Below are 11,969 nucleotides of genomic sequence, written 5' to 3' on the forward strand. Positions count from 1 at the left end.
CCTCATGCCTTAAAGCAAACCTCAGAGCTGTCAGCTGAGGCCAAAGTAAGATCCTCACTGATTCAAGGGCAGTCCCCATGAGCTTCTCTGCCTATGGGAGCAATTGGGTCTCTCCCAGAGCCCTGAAGGTCACTGCCAAGTGTTGTGGGGCAGCCACAGAGAGCTGAGAATCTCAGGGAAGGCCCTCCTTGATGGTTTGGCATCCAAACATACAAGAAATCAGGGCTGACTCGCGATCTCCCTGGGCAAGGGGGAGAGAAGGAGAGGGGGTGGTGGAGAGTAAGAGCTTGCATGTGAACGTGAGAGTGTGCACACCAGAGTGCAAACTTGGGGGAACCAGCCCCCAGCACACACATAAATCAACTCTTGCTTCCCGCCTATTGTTCTAGTATTGCCCAGAAGATCCAGGAAACTCTCCAGGGTACCAAGGGTCTTAATTTTGCCTACTGCCCTCAATTTTGCCCTAACTCTGACAGTAACTGCAGGAGATAATCTCAAATTTAGGAGCCTGGTTATCTTGAAAGGTGAGCCAGAGGAGTCAACAGGGGCTTACATTCTTGGTCCTCTGTGTGCAAGGAGAAGAGGAGAGAGCTGGAAAAGGTCCAGGGAGCAGGGGTAAGCAGGTATATCAGGTGCATCCAGAGGAGGTAAAGGCAGGCACCATCACGTCTAGCATATGGATGTCAGCGCTCAGAGGAGGTGAGAGGACACAACAACACAGAGAAAAGAACCTGGGGACTTGAGGCTTGAGGATGTTGATGTGGGGTCTCAGGGAGTCAGGGCAGAAGTAGGCCTGAGGGCACCAGTCACACCCAGGAGGGAGGCCTAATCTGACCCTGAGTCTTGGCCTTGTCAGGCTCTGGGGCCCTCTCGGCCACCCCCTGGCCTGGCCCAGCTCCCCACCAGCCTCACTTCACCCCAGTGCAGAGCTTTCTCCAGAACTTGTGTTTGAAGTTCCAACTCAGCCAGCCCCACCCTAGCATGAAATCTGAGACTGGGGATCGAGCCCTCAGCCTCCTGCTGCCTCCTCCAAAAATCACTCCAAATCCATCCAGTGGTGAAACACATCAGATTGATTTCCTTCCCATTCTTCCGGGCCTTTCCTCTGCCATGAGGAACCCCCAAACCTTCCCAGCCCGCTGTGATCACTGGTTCTCTGCCACCACCACCACTAGGACTGCAGAGGGGCCGGAGGCTCCGGGAGCCTTTAAGTCCTTTCCCTCCAAGGTGGCACAGAATGCATCTTGGTTGGCACGGTCGGTCACATCCCCATGTGTCTTGTACCCCTCCTGGACTGGAAGCTCTTTGAGGGCAGGGGCCATGCCTTACCCTCTTCTGTATCCCCCATAACATCAAACCCAGGGCCTGGCACATACTGTTAGCATTCCGTACATCTAGATCAGCTGAATGAATAAGTGACCCAAGGACAGGGACAGGGAGACACTCCCTTTTCCTGAAAACCAAGCCCATTCCCTCAGAAAAAAATGGAGTGTGTGAGGCACAGAAAACAAACAGGCAAGAGAGCAAACACTAAGTGCTTACTTTGCATTCATCTCTAGTAAGTGTTTTATATATGTTCTCATATTTAATCCTCACCACCAACTCTACAGAGAGACATATTATCAGTTCCATTTTACAGGTAAGAAAAGCAAAGTTCAGAGATGATAATTAACATTCCCCAGGCAGTAGAGCTAATGAGTTGTAGGTCTAGGATTGACAGCTTAGGTCTGCCTGCCTCCAAAGCCCAAGCTCCATCCACTTAGCCTCGTGCCCACCCCAAGCCCAGGGAGAAAGATGATGGCTAACGTCTGCTTTATCCACAGCCCAGCAAGGGTGGAGAAGGGCTGAGAGATCTGGCTTTTCCTCCTCCCACTGGAAGAAGGGTCTCCCTATTTTGGAGCTGGCTGTGATCCATCCACCCAAAAGAGTGGGGGAGCCCAAGGTCAGGACCACAGTGACCCCACCCCTTATGCCACATACAGGCATTCCTAGAACTCTAGGGACTGGGTCACTACCGCTGGCCCTGGCTATTTGGAGACAGGCTGAAATCAGAGGCAGGAAGTTGAGGAAAGGTTCTGATACCTTATGCCCTGTGTGTTCTCTTGTCCCAGGCAGCCTGTTCAGGGTCATCTGATTAGGCAAATGGCCTGAGTGCCTGGCCATCTGGTCACTCCAGGGGCAAGACCCCTCTGGGCCCAGTGGGAGTGAAAGGGTTATATTGGGTCTTCATGGACAAAGAACACACACAAACACACACTCCGGGGGCCCTGAGCTCAGCTAATTAGCCTCCAATGTCTGTGGACTAAGAGAGCTGATACACAGTATTTGAATTCTCTGTTTTCCCCCTTTCCACCGCAACTTGGCCTTGGTAGGTACCTCTGGCGCATAAGGGCAGAGGTAACCCCCCTTCCTGGCTGGCTTCTCTAACTTTGACAGCTGTCTCCTCTGTGCCAGAAGAATGCCGTTTGGTGCGGGTGGTGGGGGTGGGGAGAACCATGGGATACCCAGGGAGCATGACATCAGAGGATTCCTTGGAAAACTTTCTTGTTTCACTTGGGCTGGGTGGGGGCCTCGGGAGACTCGCCCCTGGGAGACCCAGGCCTCCCGCACCCCGTGGCAGACAGATGTGCAGCCTGGGGGCAGCCCAGACAGGCTGGAAAACACCAACGTCCTGGAGCCCACGATGGGGGAGAAGGGAAAAGTCAGGCGCGGGCACGCGCGCGCGAACACACACACACACACACACACACACACACACACACACACGGGAGTCTGGCCAGAAAAGTTTCCTGCAGGAGGAAAAGCCTGGACCCAAGGAACCTTCCCCAGGAACCCTCTCGGAAGAGAAGGCAGTGGCAGCAGCTTCCACGAATAGCAGCGAAACTTCAGTCCTAAAGTCCCCCAAACTCCCCCCTCCCTCTCTCCCTCTTTCTTTTGTTCCCCACTGCATTGCCAACCAGGCAGCTCCCGGCTTCCCACACTGGACCGTCCTCCCCCAAGCGCGAACCCTAAGCAGCCCGCGCCTCCCCGCGGCGCCCGCCCGCGCCCCGGCCCCTGCGCCCCGGCCCCCGCGCCCGGCCCCCGCGCCCCGCCGGCCCGCGGGGTGGGGGGGGCGCCTACCCGCCTTGCAGGGGTCTTTGTAGTTGACGGGCTCCGAGTCGTCCTCCTCCCCCAGGTCATAGGTGTAGTCGGCCAAGTCGAGCGGCCGGCCGGGGCGCGGGAGCAGCAGCAGCCAGAGCAGCAGCGGCAGCGGCAGGCGGGCCACGCCGGGCATGCTGGAGGGCGCGGCGGCGGCGGGCGCGGTGGCGGCGGCGGGTCGCGCCCGGACGCGGGAGCCGGCGAGAGGGGAAGCGGAGGACTGGCGGCGAGGGGAGGGCGCTCCCCTGCGCTCGCCCGCGCGCTCCCTCCCCGCCTGCCCCCCCGTGCGCGTCCCTACCTCTCCCCTCCCGGTCCTCGCCCCCCCTTCCTGTCTCCCGCCCCCTCTCCGGCCCGGCTCCCCGGCCCTCTCTGCCCGCGCCTCCAGCCTTCTCCGCTCCCTTCCCGTCTTTACCTCTTTCCTTCTCTCCTCCCTCCCGCTCCCCCCCCTTTTTAGGGAAATGAGCTCGCTGGAGGGCGGGTTTTCGCCCGGAGCTCGGCCCCCTCGGGTCCGGGACGGCGCTCGGCCGGGCCGGGCGGCGCGCCAGCCGGGGGCGGGGACGGCGCGGACGGCGGGGAGGGGGCGCGGGCGCTCCCGGGGCGCGGGCCGCGGGGCCGGGGAGGGGGCGCGGGGCCCCGGGGTGCCGGGCCGACGGCCGCTCCCGCGGGGTGCCCTCTAGCGGCGGCCCGTGCGCGGGCTCCGGGCCGGCCCCCTCCCGGCGGCGGGGCGCGCTGTGGGGTCGCCGCGCCGCTGCCGCCCGCCGCGTGCCCTGGGTCTCGGCCGCGCGTCTCCGCCCGCGTCCCTCGGTCTCTGCCCTCGCCGTCCTCGTCTCTCTCGCTCTCTTGCGGTCTCTGGCTGTCTCTGTCTCTCCTCCTCCCTCGGGAGACACCACTGGAGGGCGCCTCGAGCCCGTGGATTGCCCGGTCCCTGGCCGCGGCCCCCGGTCCCGCAGCAAGCCTGGGCGGAGGGGGAGGGGGAAGGGGGAGCCCCTGCGCGCCCCCCACCCCGGGCCCCACCCTCCCCGCGCGGGCCCCACCGAGGGCGGGACCGAGGGCGAGGGCCTGGAGGATGGAGGAGCCGCACCCTTTATTTTTCAATCAGGTTGCTTTATTCTTTCGTGGTCGGAGCCCCGTGTGCCCAGGAGCCGCAGCTCCTGCCCGCTCCCACCTCTCCCCACAGCTCCCATTTCGCCAGCGCTGGTCCCCGTGGTGTGGGCAGGAGCAGCTTCCCGCGTCTCTGCCAAAGACCCTTTGAGCGTGGATCTTCCCTCCTCACCTGGGGCTTCCGTGGGTCCTGAGGAGCAAAGAAACACAGTTTATCAGGTGAGGGGGAGGGGCCGGGGGACAGGGAAGTGTATGACCCTTCCCTCCCCAGAGCTCCCTAGATGATCTGGCTTAGTGGGTTCCCCAGTTCCGGGTCAGCTGACATGGCAAGGTGGGGCAGTCCTGCCCAGGTCACACCTGCTCACCTGAGGGGTCCTAGATGTAGAAGAGGGGCACCTCACCACACAGGGTGCTCACTGTGGTGCCCAGGAAGTCCAGAGGATCCCCAGGGGATGCTGAGCCAGCATCATGGCCCTCCTCCTGTCCCAGCTTAGAGGTAGACACCGCTGGCTTGACCTAGAAAGAGCACCTGATTTGGAGCCTGGGAACGGAGTTTCTGTCTCACCTGTGGTCCTTACGGTGGGACCTTGGGCGTGTCAGGCCATCTCTCTGGGCCTTATAAAAGTCTTGCTTTCTTCACCAGTAAAGAGGGGCTGTGCTGGAGTCAGAAGCCCCCAGGTGGTGAGGTTCAGCTGAGGCCAGCAGGCTGGCACAGGTAGGGAAGGGGTGGTACAGGTGAGTCTAGAGAGGGCACTCACCTGGCAGCCCACAGGGAGCAGCGCTTTACAGGTGACAAATTGCTGTCCTCCTCAGATGCTCCTCCCGGCAGCCCTGGGAAGGGGACGACCCACCTCTTCTCACTCACACACCTACCTGGAAGTCCTGAAACTTTCTAGTGAGAGCCTCAAGACTTGGGATGTTCTCTGGAGTCATCTTCATGATGTAGCAACAGGTTCCCGGGGCTGGCTTATAGGCAATCAGGAGCTGAGTACACGAACCCCAGAGTTCATTCAGGAAGGACCCGCCTTGCTCACTCCCTAACCCTGAGCCTGGGCCGTCTTCCTCTGGGCTAGGCACCCGGGAGAGTCATATTGGAATCTGGGGCTCAGCCTGGGGAGGCAAAGGGACTAGGAACCGGGGAGAGATGGGTGTGCATGAAGTGACACAGCTCTGTGGGTCCAGCAAAGGCTTGTCATTGGCCCCCGTCCCCAGGGTTGAGAGGTCCAGGTGTACCCACCCGCTGGTAGTCATACACTACGATGCCAGTGGAGCCAATGGAGAAGGTGGCAGTGGTGCCCACACGCTCCTGCAGGGCCAGGCGCTGCTGGGCTTCTGGCCCCCCCATGCTCATCTCTAGGACCTGGAGGAAGTCATAGGGTGGTGGCCTGGTATTTCTCTTTCCCCACACATCCCTTCGGTGCCTACCTCCACCCTCAGCCCTCTTTACTAAAATGCAATCCCGTCTTCTCTGAGAGCTCAGACAGGCTGGGTGGGACAGGATGCTGGAAGGAACAGGCGGCCATGCCAGCCACAAGCCTGGTGGAAAAGCCCAAGCCCCGGTTGCTACCTGGCTCCTGCTTCTGTCCTTTCTCAAGGCACCCCCTGCCTCCTCCTCTCCATTCCCATCAAACACTTCCCTATCTGCCAAGCCCACCCCAAGCCCCTCTGTTTCACAGGCTCTGTACCCACAGCCCACTCCATTCTAGGCCTGCTCACCATCTCAGTGTGTTTCTGGCTCATGTGAAGACCCATTAGCAGAGCGCCGACAATCACCACGACCACAAGGACTATCACTACTACGATGATGAGCAGGCGTTTGAGGGACGAAGGGAAGCAGGGGATGCCCAACCGGCCCCGGGGAGCTGCTGAGTAGTCCTGACATGGTGGGGCAGGCAGGGAAACAGGTATGAGGTCGTGAGGATGGTCCCTCCTCTCCCTGCACAAGCGGGGCACCCTCCCACAGCTGGACACCAATGCTATGGATGTGCAGAGGAGGGCTGAGAACAGAGAAGGCTTCTTGGAGGAGGTGGCCTGGATTCCACCAGAAATGCTTAGACGTGTAGTCTAGCGTGGAGAGACCCAAGGGAGCCTGCCTCACCAGACTCGTCTCTTGCTGTTTCCTCTGGACCCCTGGCACCCTGGCCATTCCCATCCCTTTCTATTCCCCCAAATAATCTGTGCTCTCTCACACCTCCCTGCCTTTACACACGCTACCCCTTCTTCCTGCCAATGCTTGCCTCCTCCACCTAGTGAGCTCCTACCTATTCTTCTGGAGCCAGCTCAAATGTCATTTTCTCTGTGAAGCTTCCTGTGACTTCCCACATGGCAGCTGCTTACTCGGTGCTCTCTGCAGCCCTTTGCACTGACCACTGTTGTGCCTCTCGGCCCCCCATGTTGGAATGATTGGTTGCCATGTCCATCTCCCCAAGGGACTTAGTGGTTGGTGTCCCTGCCCTAACTTAGCACAGTCCTAGGTTAATTAAGTAGATGAAGTTGGATGAAGAAACAGGCTGAGGGGGGTTGGATGAGGCAAAGCCCAGCTCACTGACATATACACACACACAGTCATACTCACCGGCGGGCTCTCGATCAAGACCTCCTTGCTGCCCACATCCATCTTGCTGCAGGCACCTTCCCCTCTCATCTCCCAAATGGGACCTAGGCTCTTATATACGCCGGTAGGGAGAGGGGACAGAAGTGAAGGACCCAGTCTCCTTCTGCCAGCCAAGCCCTTGACTTTGAAACCTGTTTGTTCCTGGCCCTCCAGAACTGAGGTCCTGATAAGCCAGCTCAAGAGCGCCTGAGGACCCTCGGCCCTGGCACATGAGTCCACTTGGCCTCGGTGAGAGCAAAGCTGGGTGCACTGAGCAAATTTGCCCTTGGGCAATCTGCACCTCTCTCCGTAGGTGTCTTCCTGGCATTGGCCGCCTTTCTTGCTGGCACCTGCCCCTGCAGTTTTGTGGCTTTCCCTGTTCTTCTGCCAGGTTGAACCTCTCAGGCAGTCAGGGGTCTGACCCAATGTGGAGTCCAGCACACTTCCCGACAGAATTTTCCCTGTGTCTAGGATGAGCTCCAGGCAGAGGAGTGAGGAGGCAGTGCCTGCAAGCCCAGGGGGGCACAGCTGAAGGCAGGTGGTGCTTTGGCATCAGTGTGGGGGTTCATCATGGCCATTTCTTGAAGAGCCTCACATTTTCACTTCCAGTATGCCACCTGCCTGGCCTCCTCCCACACATCTGCTACCTAACCTCAGACTTGCCTCAGTCATTCTTTTCCTGATCCTGAAGACTCTGTCCCCTCTGGCTATAGGTTTTTATCTACCAATATGTGGTTTTTCATTCTCTGCTATGGGCTGGTTTGTAAGCTAAAGGCCTTTCCCCCTGCTTTTACTTTTATTTGCATCCATTTCATGCTGAATTTATTCCCAGGCCATACATTGCTGTTTCTCCAGCTTCTTGTGGGATATCTTTCTCATCTATGCAACCTCCTCTTCCGGTTTGGGAACGATCTGCTCTGTTTCAGTAAGGATCATCTTGATGTGGCAAGGAGGGCTTTTGCAGGGGTTAATCTGACCACAAGCTCTGTAAATTTAGTGGCTCGTTTTGGGGCTTTGTTCACCTGAATGTGCCCGATGACCAGGGAATCTACATCTAAACCCTTAGGTTTAGCATTACTCTACATCTTTAAGCCCATGCAGCAAAAATTCAGCACTGTTTATAGGCCACTGACACCATGCCCTGCCCCACTGTTTGGCCTGGGCCCACCTATCGGCCCCACCATGATGATGATGGAATGGCACACATTGCTTCTGTAAAGGGACATCCTTCAGATACTTGATGGCTTTGGGGATAGACATAGCCTTGGTGACCTGGGCAGCTTCATGAGTGTTCTTAAAATGAATGTGAAGATTTGAACTTCTGGATTTGAATGATTCTGTGGGGGTTTTTGCGTCAAGTAAATGGTGAGCCATTTTTAGAGTTCAAGCTGAAGGCTTTTTTTTTTTTTTTAATTTATTTATGATAGTCACAGAGAGAGAGAGAGAGAGAGGCAGAGACACAGGCAGAGGGAGAAGCAGGCTCCATGCACCGGGAGCCCGATGTGGGACTCGATCCCGGGTCTCCGGGATCGCGCCCTGGGCCAAAGGCAGGCGCCAAACCGCTGCGCCACCCAGGGATCCCGCTGAAGGCTTTTGATAGCAGATTCCACACCTGACACTTCTTTCTTGTGCCCAAACAGCCTTGCATGGGGCTGGGTATGGTGACCCATGGGTCCCAATCTCCTCATTCTTAAATCTCACCTGCTTGGTGCTGCCTCTGACCCTGTTCCTCTGTGTTCCTCTTTTTATAGCCTTTGATCCTAAATTTGCCCTAAGAATGCTACTCACCCCAATGTGATCCACTTTCTGGACCTTCTACTTCTCCCTTCCATCTCTTTACCTCCTTCCTCAAAGCTGCTTCTGTTTCCTTGTTATACTAAGCCAAATCCACGAGTGGGTGCAGCCTTTCTCTTGGGCTTTCCTCCACTCCCCGGGTCAAGCGGTATCTACAGTGCCTTTACCTTGGAACTTTCACAGGTGTCTAAGTCAGATACCTACCCTTACTCCTCTCAGCCAAACTCCCTTATCTTCCTGCTACTTTACCTCCAACACTCCACCCCAGGTTCTGTCCCTGGCCTGGGGGCTCCCTCCCACCTTGGCCCTGCCCTGAGGTCATGGGCTGGTCCCCAGCTCTCCAGCCTTAGCCGGTTTCCCTGCCCCCACAGGGACCTCCACTCCACCAGGAGAGCCTTCAGTCTCCGGGTTGCACAACAGCATGGCATCTGAGCTGAGAGTGCCTGAAAAGCTCAGGGAAGGGGACAGGGGAGGGAAGGGAGTGTTTGCTCCCACCATCCTCCTCACCCTCCTCCTCAGCTGCCCCTTTAAATATTTGCCGAAACCTCTAGCAGCAAGGGTCCTAGGAGGAGTGTTGGGGAAGGGTGTCCAGGAAGGAGGGGGAAACGTCCTCCTCTCAACTGTGCAGTCTCAGCTGTGTGCAGGTGCCAGATGTAGGAGACAGCTGCCTGTGGTGCCCACCCCTGCCTGCCCCCAGCGCCCCCACTCCCGCCCCAGATTGTCCTGGCAACGCTGGGATTGATTGGCTGACTCACACGCACTGGGCCTGAGCCAGGTGGGCAGCGGGCCAGTGGGAGAGCCCAGGAGGGCTGCAAGCATCTCGGGGTCCCTGCGGGCATCTCAGGGGGCCGCATGGTCCAGCTGTGGAGCTTGTTCTAAGCAGGCGCTGTGTGTAGGGCTTGCCATCATCAGCTGGTGCTGAGAAAGGAGTCTCTCTTGGAAAGAAGCCTCTGCTCTCTCAGGTCCTCAGTCTCCCCGGCGGCTGCTCTTAGGCTGTAATTCTCACAAGCTTTATGGTTTTTCTTTTCTTTTTTATCTACTTATTTTTGCCTGTTTGGAGGTTGGGGTAAGAAGGTTGCCCTCAAGTTTCATAAGGGGAGTTCAGATGCTAGCATCAACCTCTCTGGCACTGACCCAGTGGAGGTCTTGGGGTCCTCATCTTTGTTCTCACGAAGCAATGTGGGACCTGTAACTGGGCATGGATAGCTGTCACCTCGCTACCCCCATCAGCCCTCTGTTGCAAACTTCTCACATCTTGGCCTTTACTTAGGCCATTTCTCCCTCCTGGAAATCCCACCCTCAATGCCTCTCCACCCTCAATGCCTCTCCACCTCTCTGAGTGCCACCAACCCTAAAAGGTCAGACAAGAGCCAATGGCACCTGCTCTGTGACCTTACAGGCCCAGGCTACAGTGCCTCTTCCCTCCTCCAAAATCTCCCAGCCTCCTGCTACCCTTTCACTTGCCACTTAGCATGCACTGCTGTTCTCATCAGCTGTGAGGGTGCTTTTTGTTGCCCTGTCTTCCCTGGGACTGGCCCCCCCGACCGTGGTTTCCTGAGGCTTCTTTGTACCTGCTGTGGGGCAAGGAGCATGCACACAGCTAACATGTAATTCTATTTAGTGCTGAGACTGTCACCAAACATGCAGGAGCTCCTGGAGAGTGGTCAATGTTCATTCCATCAGTGTGTGGAGGTCTTAATGCTTGACCGACCAGCTCTGGGACCCCTAATGAATCTATCTTTCTGCCTTTCCAGGCTTTAGTGTGTTCAGCTGTTAAATGGTACTAGTCTGCCTATCCTGTCTCCCCTCGGACAAGCTGTTGTGATGATCCAATGACATCAATCCAGTTGACATGATTATCATCTACTTCGTCTCCCAAATACCTCTTCTCACTAGCTGAGAATAGGACCCAGACTCCCCCTTTCTGTCTCTGGGAGGACCATGGGTGATGGAGAGCCCTACGGTAGCCACCCCTTCTGTGTGTACCTCCTCTTTTTCTCCTTCCAGCTCTTCAGCTGCAGTGGCTGGGACAAGATTCACTCTGCCCTTTGTGTGCTGGGCAGAGCTGTGCCAGGGACGGGTGGGGACGGTTGCCCAGCTGCCCTAGCGGCCCTCCCCACCCCCCATTGCTTTTCTTTCCACAAGCTGGCATGCAGAGGGCTGCACGGGCAGCTGGATGGGCAGTGACAAGTGAGGATCAAAGGGAAGGGGCATCCCTGGCTGAGACAACATGGACAGACGTAAGCTCCAACTAGAGAAGCCTCTGCTGGCAGAGGCTGGGGACAGCTGGGGACACATCCTAAACCCAGCAATCTGTTTCCTGGCCTGATATGGAAAGAGCACTAGACTGGGAGTCCATTCACCTGACTCCCAGCCTCCTCTAGTCCTGTCCCAGAGAACCTTTGGCACAGTCAGTCCCACACATAGACCCCCAGGGAGGTAACATGGCATAGAGCAGCAGTTCTCAAACTTTGGTTTCAGGACTCCTTTATATTCTTAAAAAATATTTAGGACCCCAAAGAGCATTTGTTTATGTGTGTTATATCTATTGATATTTACCATATTAATATTTACTGAGAAATTTCAAAGTTTCAATTAATGAAAATTGTAGCAATAAACCTATTCTATTTTTAACATAAAAACATAAATTAAAAATTATTTTACAAAGTCAAAAAATTAGAGATAAGAGTGTCATTGCTTTACATTTTTGCAAATCTCTTTATTTTTTTAAGGATTTATTTATTTAGAAAGAGAGAGAGCCAACATGTGCACAGAGGAGGGGCAGATGGAGAGGGAGAGAATCCTGAAGCCGACTCCCTGTTGAGTGCTAAACCCCACACAGGGCTCAATCCCAGGACCCTGAGATTAAGACCTGAGCTGAAATCAAGAGTTAGCTGCTTAACCGACTGAACCACCCAGGTACCCCTTGCAACCCTCTTAATTTCTGGCTTAACAGAAGATAAATCATGTTGCCTCTGGGAAATTCCAGGGTACTTTGTTTGTTTTAAAGATTTTATTTATCCATTCATGAGAGATATAGAGAGAGAAGCAGAGACACAGGTAGAGGGAGAAGTAGGCTCCCTGCAAAGAGCCTAATGTGGGACTTGATCCCAGGACCCCAGGATCATGACCTGAGCCAAAGGCAGATGCTCAACCACTGAGCCTCCCAGGTGCCCCCCAGTGTACTTTTGTGATTGCGTGAAAGTGAAAAAGTAAAATTATATTTTAACATTCTTAGGACAAGGGGAAGCCCGGGTGGCTCAGCGGTTTAGCACTGCCTTCAGCCCAGGGCGTGATCCTGGGGCCCCTGGAATCCCATGTCGGGCTCCCTGCATGGAGCCTG

At 56.3% G+C, this 11,969-nt stretch overlaps 2 protein-coding genes across 6 annotated transcripts in view; both read right to left on the reverse strand.

Moving 5' to 3' along the window:
* The window catches only part of BMP1 (bone morphogenetic protein 1), a 43,669-nt gene extending 40,363 nt beyond the window's left edge, over window positions 1–3,306 (reverse strand). For 2 of the 4 annotated variants that reach the window (XM_077868908.1, XM_077868910.1), the window contains exon 1: window positions 3,121–3,306. In XM_077868908.1, the coding sequence (XP_077725034.1) occupies window positions 3,121–3,274 (154 nt within the window). In that variant the 5' untranslated portion in view covers window positions 3,275–3,306. The remainder of the gene's footprint in view (window positions 1–3,120) is intronic. The other 2 variants (XM_077868906.1, XM_077868907.1) reach the window with 2 other exon arrangements.
* A 915-nt stretch (window positions 3,307–4,221) lies between these two features.
* On the reverse strand, window positions 4,222–6,973 carry SFTPC (surfactant protein C). Of its 2 annotated transcripts, XM_077868912.1 has the most exons (6): window positions 6,815–6,973; window positions 5,956–6,114; window positions 5,477–5,599; window positions 5,113–5,223; window positions 4,605–4,755; window positions 4,222–4,429 (listed from the first exon to the last, which is right to left on the reverse strand). In XM_077868912.1, exons 1-5 carry the CDS (start codon window positions 6,881–6,883, stop codon window positions 4,615–4,617), a joined length of 603 nt encoding a protein of 200 aa, XP_077725038.1. In that variant the 5' UTR covers window positions 6,884–6,973; the 3' UTR covers window positions 4,222–4,429; window positions 4,605–4,614. The 2 variants fall into 2 exon arrangements, with proteins under 2 accessions (XP_077725038.1, XP_077725039.1); XM_077868913.1 differs by lacking the exon at window positions 5,956–6,114 and having other exon boundaries at window positions 6,815–6,935.
* Window positions 6,974–11,969: the final 4,996 nt, after the last annotated feature.

This window comes from Canis aureus, chromosome 24 (genome assembly GCF_053574225.1).
Source record: "Canis aureus isolate CA01 chromosome 24, VMU_Caureus_v.1.0, whole genome shotgun sequence".
Classification (NCBI taxonomy): domain Eukaryota; kingdom Metazoa; phylum Chordata; class Mammalia; order Carnivora; family Canidae; genus Canis; species Canis aureus.